Source organism: Tachysurus vachellii, chromosome 6 (assembly GCF_030014155.1).
Source record: "Tachysurus vachellii isolate PV-2020 chromosome 6, HZAU_Pvac_v1, whole genome shotgun sequence".
Lineage (NCBI taxonomy): Eukaryota > Metazoa > Chordata > Actinopteri > Siluriformes > Bagridae > Tachysurus > Tachysurus vachellii.
Window position 1 is genome coordinate 14627476 of NC_083465.1, and position 8260 is coordinate 14635735.

An 8260-nucleotide genomic window follows, 5' to 3' on the forward strand; every position below is an offset into this window, starting at 1 on the left:
CAGAATGCTTTCTCAGTCATGTACATGAGATTATCCCTCTGCAGCAAACACTATTTACAGGATTCTAATATGGCCACAGAAGCAGAAAAGATGAACAGCATCATATTAGAACATGTTCAGATAACCATTTCTTCTGTTTGATCTAGCAAAATATCTTATTTATCCATGCTACTTTTTTAAAAAAAATTCAGGATCAGTGTAAACAGGAAGTTTCTAAGAGCAGACCCTTTGGCCCTCCCACCTATGCATAAACAAAGCTGATTTTTTACAGAACACTGTCAATACTGTTTTTACAAAATCTTCCTTTAAAGAGCTTTTAATGAGATGAAAACCCAAGTAGTTACTGCTGTCAACGAAAATGAGGGGCTAAAGGGCACCTTTAGTTAAAGCCAAAACTACACTCACTGGACAATTTCCTGTCATTTGTCTTCAGTGTGGGAGGAGGAGGTGGTGGTGATGGTAATAGGGTGGGTTGGAGGCAGGAAACAGCTTTGAATATTACCAGCATCTTAACAGTACAGGATTAAGAAATCATTATCACTGTGTGATTCCTGGTTCATTGCATAAAGAAACACATATAAAGGGGTACAGGAAGACAGGAAGAGTTCAAAACGTAATTGTAAAAACAAAACACAGTGAAGAAACAGTTTAGATAAAGAAGAAGATAATTAATTGAGAACAAAAGTGCAACAGAGAGGTACTGGGATGCAATTATTACAAATGATGCTCTTGTGAGAGTATTGTGAGATCCAGGACTTTAGATAGATCAGAAAATTGCACTCTAGATTTAGGCAGCCTAGGATGACAACCATAGCCATATTCTGACCGGGGCAATTAATTAAATTCCTTTTTCTGTATCACACATGAGGCTTGACTAAATTAATATAACAGACTGTTATAAACAAGAAAAAGAATTAAATTCTTGACTTAATTACATTATGCACACATACATATTGTGGGTATTCATCATAATATGTGTGTCTGAATACGTGGTAAGTGATTTATGGACTTGTAATATGTCTGCATGTGAACTTGACAACATGGCTTTAAATTTATATATGTGCTAACTGGACAGTGTAGAGGCCATGCAAGATTTGAAACAGTACATATTTCTCTTACAAATAATAAGCTTTCACACTCTGTGTGTTTCACAATAATTTGCCCTAAATTTTAGATAAGATATAAACTGCACCCTTGGGTCATGCACAAAACAACAATGTGTGTAATAAATTTCTGTAGTTTGACTTTTTAAAATAAAAAAAGGTAGACAGGAATGCAGTGACACTAGAAAGAAGCTAAGTGAGTTCTGAAATTGCAGCAACTTGAGAGCATCTACTGACCCTGACCTTGACTTGTTTCAGATGGTTTGCTTTAACTAACCTGGACTAAACTATGACAAAGAGAAAAGTGAGAGTTTTCCTCAGTGTGACCTCGGTGTGTCTTACCACGGTTTGTTTTAACTGGCAGGGGTGCTTTCTCGCCTAGTACAATTCACGCTGTAATGAGAGTGGGTCAGCAAGGGTCACATGCAGAGAGTGGAAAAGGACGAAGGAGAGCTGTTTTACCACTTCTCCCACCTGCCATGCACTGCACAGGGGGCATTCTGATTGTTAACAGGCCTGTCTGTCTCTCTGAACTATGAACACTGCTATGTTAATTCCTGAGAGTGCTGAGCCTCTCCTACCAGTTACATACTCTACAGAAACCCTCTGCCAGCAACCATGCTGAGATAAAAATCCCTGTTATTTCTATTTTATCATGTGGAACACATCTCAACCAAAATTCACTTCACAAAACCCAATGATCATTATCAGCATGCTGCTGTGTTATAGATGCCATACATAACACTGCATCTATGTACAGGAGATTTAAAACTTAAAAGATAATCTGTTGCCAGCATAACTAGAATAAATTCTGAATAAAAAAATTAGAGAAAGTTGGTTAAAAAATAAATGACAGAAAAATGTTTATTGTGTGACATTGTGCCAAGTATAGCTAGCATAAGAACACTAAAAATACTTTAAAATAAATTACTTTAAAGAAAAATCCCTGTGGGATGAAGCTGAACATTTACTTTTGCCGAATTGTTTTAAAACTATTTACATTGCAATAAGCAGTAACTGACACCTGCTCAGAACTTGTAGAACTGTCAAGGGCAAACTAAAATGTCTTTTCTTTTGCACAGTTAACTTGAGTTTTTAAACAGCTTTATTTCAGCCCTTGAAATGCTGACAGCTAACAGTCTTTAGCAGCACAGACTTACTATTACTACTTTTTCAGATTTTATATGTATTAACTTACAAGATTAAAGGATATATTAACCTATTTGTCTGATCACTTTTTCCAGTCATCCCTCATCATTTGTTTTACTGCTCTTCACTCTATTTTGTGCTGGATCTTGGCCCATTACACAATGTTTCACAAAGCTTTAATGAAGTGTCTTTACTATAAACATGATAAAACATGGTCATGCAAAGGTTTTGCTAATCAACCAGCATGGTTAGAAGGCTAATGAGCACAAATCATCCTTAAACCAAACCAGTTTTTTTTTTTTTTTTTTTTTTGGGGGGGGGGGGGGGGGGGGTTTCGGCAGAGAGCTGTGACATATGACTTAAGTTAAAGATTTTGAATAAATAATCATTGTAGTAGACACATGCTAAAAACAACTTAGCAAGCTGCATCATAACAATATTCATGCTTCATAAAGGAATTGGTCTAATGAAATAATTATAGTTTTTGTAGTGTTTAAATATTGTAATCATTTGCAATTACATTGCATTACATTTTACATTCAATAGCAGTGGGTTTGCAGAACAAGCCAGTGAAAAATAATTGATACATTTTCTGTGAATTTGGAAATGATTAAGGTACCAATAACTTTTATTTGCACCTTTCCATTGTATTTGAACAAGATTTTTTTTTTACCTCAGATATTTTAGGAAGAATTTGAATTCATCTGTCATAATACCACTGTATGCCATTAATATCACTATTTCTCTTCTTCTCCTAAAGGTGTTGACTTGACTTTACTTGACTTGAGGTGTTTCCATAGCATCTAATATCAGATTACCGCTTACTTCAATAGACACAACTTCACAACCAAACAAACACAGCGCTGCAGCCAAATACATAGCAGTTATCTAAGGGCAGAAAATGTGAGTTTAGTCTAGATGCACATGCTAGAACAGGCTTAATTAAGGTGACTCAAACACAATCATTAAAATGGTTGAATGAGCACACATTTTTGTTCGCTGTTCCTGTACTATTGATTCTGTGGGTTTTTTCAAATGTACTCAACATGCTGTTGTGATCTCCTACCTGTTATCGTGACATCACTGTAGTGGTTGGAGAGCTGCTCCTTCAGGAGGACTTGCTGTATCTGAGCTGCTTTCTCCCGTTGCAGCTCCAGCATCATATCAGGGTGACTGGCCAGCTTACAGCCCTTTTGTTTATCCAGGGCAATGTCACTTCGCACTATGTCTGAGCAGACAGGAAAAATATACAGTTAACTATTTCCTTTTGTCAATTCATACCACAAAAGCAGATGTATTACACCTATTATGCCTTTAAGATCTGATTATAAGTTTAAATAAAATTTACTTCCTTAAGTAAAACTTTTATTAATTTATGTACTTATATTTGTGTTGTGAAACATCCTCATACCATCCTCATAATTTTTGAGGTAATAGTCTGGTCCTGGTCCTCTAAACTTGGCTAAATTCTTCAGGTTATGAAACTGGAGAAAGTCTGTCCTCTTTCCCCCAAACCTCAGATAAGCTGGAGAAAGTCCTCTAGCCAAAGTCACTAACCGCTTGGAGCTGAGGAAACAGAGAGAGACTGCTTAAATTCAGACAGGCTACCAAGCGGTTTTGTATTCGTATTATAGAATAACAAGTAAGAGTTCGTTTCAACCCTGAAGTAAAACAGCATTTAACCCTTCCAGAAAGCGTCACTATTGAGGAAATAAACTTCACATTTACTACAGAACTGCTTCACAAATTTGCGCATTTAACGCTTGTAAAATTGCAGCCTTTATTTGATTCTAAGTCACAATTTGAAACAAATTATCTCAGACATTAAAAACAGGCCTACATAGACGTGTAGAAATGTAAAAAAAAAAAAAATCTAAAATAAAATAAGTAAAATAAGTACCAAATGCAACATTTTGCCCATGTAATAAAGCTAAAACAGTGATGCGCTTTACCATCTTGGGAGTTTTGGCTGTGCATTTACGCAAAACGTCTTTTGACGCATGATTAAAAGAGTAAAACATTAAATAAAACTTGCAGCTGCAAAACATGGCTTAGTAGTTTGAGCACATGACTGACGCTCTAATGACTTGACTTATACCCATGTGAGTTTTATAAGTATCGTTTAAGAACAGACGGCGCACATTTGATGATTAATTAGGAGAAGTAAAAGATCTATGTTGTATCATCATTTTTCATCGGGGGTTCGGATTTTGCTCAAATACATGAATATATATATTCATATATATATAGACATATAGACACTGCTACTGCTAGTAGCAGTGTCTATATGTCTATATATAAGTATATATATATTAATATATATAGACATATAGACACTGCAATATATATATATATATATATATATATATATATATATATATATATATATATATATATATATATATATACATATTTATAAATTAAATAAAAGAAATTGCCCGTTGCCTGTGCGTGTTTGTTTGTTTAGTGTATGTATGTAGTTGTTTGGTTCTTTATCGCTTTTTGCTATTTGTTTATTATGCTGCTAGACTGATAATAATATATTTAGAAGCAATAACTTCCAAAACATCCAGCGGCTCCAAAGTAAAAATAAAAACAATTTGTGTGTACCTGAAATGTCAACCGCAAGCAAGTAAGAAAGCAAGCAAATAAATAAATAAATAAATAAATAAATAAATAAATAAATAAATCTGTCATCATCATTCTAAGTCTAACCGATTTGAAGCCAGATCTTAATGAAAACTGAATTACACGGGACGGCCTATTTTATGCTAATACTATTAACAAATAATAATGGACCTATTCAATTATTATTATTATTATTATTATTATTATTATTATTATTATTAATAGTATAATATTAATATATAATATTCATTAATAATAATAATAATAATAATAATAATAATAATAATAATAATAATAATAATAATAATAATAATAATAATAATAATATCTTGGTCGTGATCGAAATCCATCCAGTTTTGCTAACACAAAAATTACAATGGATAGTCTACACAACCCTGGTAAAAAAGCAGGTTTTTGTGATTTAAGTAACGATCAATCATACGACAGCATCTGCAGGTATAATGTAAAAATGTAAAAAAATGTACATTGACTTTGAAAGTTAAACTGACACAATTTGGAGAAAAAGAATACAAATAAAAAACCGAACAAGTGTGGCTGTGTTCCGAATCAACTAATCATCAAGCTCATGTAAATAGTAGTTAGTACAAACCTGCCTTCAACTGAAATGACTCTGATTAACTCCAAATAAATTATAGTTACATCCTATCGCAAGGGCCTTGGGCCACAAAGTGCTTTCAACGTATCAAAAGTCAGGAGAGGGCTACAAGGCGTTAGATATACCATGGTACACAGTGAAGGAGTCAATATAGCAAAACAATGACACTGATGAGAAAACAAAGAGAAACCTGGGAGGCTGTAAAGAAGCCTACAGCAATACTAAAGTATCTGCAGCTGTTTCTGGCAAGAACTGTTTTCTTCCTACGTGTGACAACTCCCGTATATTACAATATCTCCTGTTTTCTTCATCTGTGTGGTCTATCGGCTGTGGTGGCAAGACACAAGTCTTTTATGGAGGAAAAAAACATCCAGGTCCGTGTAAAACCTGCCATCTAATAAAAAAAAAAATTTCTCCTTTACGACCCAAAGCGCACATCCAAATCAACAAACATACAAATGGCTTCAGCCAAAAAAAAAATAAAAGATGATTTACATTGGACCGAACAGAGCCTGGACCTGAATCCTGTGGGAAAATCTGTGAAAGGACATGAGAAGTGCCGTGCACAGGAGATGTCCTTAGAATATGTCAAATGTGCAACGTTCCTGCAAAGAAGAGGAAAATAATCATAAATCAATATGTGCCAAACTGACAGACTCTTATCCAAACCGAAATCAGAGGGTGCTTCGAGTAAGTATTAGTTCAGAGGTGTGCAGACTTATTCTATTCAATTATACTCTATTCTATTTTAATAAATTAATTAATTAATTAATTTGTTTGTATGTTGTTTGTTTGTTTGTTGTCGTGTTAAGTTTCAGTTGCATTGTAAAGGTTGTCATTTTTATATTAAATGGTTTTTTTATGATTTAGCATTGTTTCATTTTTTTACATCACAAAAATCTGCTGTTTTAACAGGGGTGTGTAGACTTTGTATATCAATTATAAATGAGTTTTTCAGCCCGATTAAAGCTCTGAAAATAGTGAATTCACTCACAGATGCAGCTCTGGCCTAAACGGCACACTGCACCAGAGCAACTATCACAGGACTACAGCTACATGTGCACTACATCACTGGGAACATCGCTTAAACCGCATCCCACTGGAGAAAGAAAAGTGTTTCGTCAGACGTGAATATTCACCCATCTGCTGGCCTTAAGCTTTTGAAAGGTCATTCCATCCTCAGCAAGGTGGAACAAAGACACTTTGATAAACTGAGATGAGACAGAAAAGGGAAGAAGAGAGTCCAGCGACTCCTGCTATGGAATCCTCACTGTTGTTTAGATAGATAGCTCTGATCTTGATGATTTTAGTTGCAACCAAATACTGCAACTGCTTATGACACACAGCCGAGTCGCTTTATATGTCAAAGCCAAAAGCAGAAGTCTGATTTTAGTGGAAAGTACAATACTACGACCGCCATCGCGCATTGCCCAGGCTGCTGATGATATTTTGCTTCCACATGCAGAAAATCAGCCTAACAATTAAATAATTCAGGGATCTCTCCGAACAATATTATTTATTTTCAGGACTTATTGTGTTATTCGCATTGTGATTAGACTCTGTAACTTTGGCGCCTAATGTTGAATGTTTTTTAAACAGAAAACGAAAACACATGCGTTAATGGTGTCAAATAGCTATATGCATGGTTTGAGTGCAGAGAGCTGTCAAATCGGTTACCTTAAAAAGTCGAGCCAGCCATTCTTCAGGATAGATGGGTCCACTTGCAGTGATAAGAAGTTGTCATTTAAAACCCTCACCGGGGTTCGCGTATTAACGTCCAGTAAAATCAGCATTCTCTCCAGAAAATTCTGTCTCTTATCAGTGTCCACGTGTCGCCGGTGGGCAATATTGGCGGAAGAGATCGGAGACTGGATTACAAATGCCCAACACACAGCCAAGCCGAACATCTGTGGGAAGAATCGCCCGGGCATCTTCTATTCACAAAGCCGCGAGCTGAGCGCGCTGCGAGTTGGAGGAGACCCTGCTGAGCAGCCTTATGAAAAAATAACGTGATTAAAATCACCTTAAGAGCTGTCGTCCACCCTCTTTAAGTGAGTGTTTTCTGTAGTTCTGTAATCTGGTCTCCCCTCCACCCCCCTGTTTTGCGCTGTTTGTTAAGATTGAGCTGCCGTATCCGCCCCGGGGGCAGAATCCCAGCCTCTCCGTTAACGGGGGCCGGAGGCAGCACCGCCCCTCCACTACTCACCCACCCACCCACACACACACACACACACACACACACACACACGCACACACCACACAAGGTAAGGAGTCTACATACAGACTACCTACTTACTGAAGTACTTAGGAAGTCATTTTGCTAGGGAAAATATTCGTCAATTACGTTAACGTAATGGATAAGCGTTCGGCTGACGTTAATAGCCTACTTGGAGGTAGCATAGGCTATCAGAAAATAGGATATATCCCCTCCTTCAAAAGGCCTGTAAGTAATTTCTAAACTCTGCTTTTGGACTGTCATCTAAATGGCTGTTTTAGATCTGTTGACTTTCTTTGCAGAGTTCAAGTGTAGAATACTATATATATATATATATATATATATATATATATATATATATATATATATATATATATATAAAATCTTCTTAACAATGTGACGAATAATTCACCCTCCCTGTTTGATGTTCATAGTTCGGTTTGCTAAATCAATCCGCTTAACACTTTCCAGATGGCCTAAAAACACATTAGTCTGTCTCATCTAAAGCGAAAGTGACATCAAGTTTTCTACTAGTCTCCTAAAGAGTCT

General features: G+C 36.0%; 1 protein-coding gene across 1 annotated transcript in view; it reads right to left on the reverse strand.

Annotated features, from left to right (window-relative positions):
• Nucleotides 1-7588, reverse strand: part of hpse2 (heparanase 2) — a 49612-nt gene extending 42024 nt beyond the window's left edge. Inside the window, exons 1-3 of the mRNA XM_060871376.1 lie at nt 7174-7588; nt 3664-3818; nt 3319-3480 (exon numbers count right to left, since the gene is read on the reverse strand). Of these exons, the coding sequence (XP_060727359.1) occupies nt 3319-3480; nt 3664-3818; nt 7174-7427 (571 nt within the window). The 5' untranslated portion in view covers nt 7428-7588. The remainder of the gene's footprint in view (nt 1-3318; nt 3481-3663; nt 3819-7173) is intronic.
• Nucleotides 7589-8260: the final 672 nt, after the last annotated feature.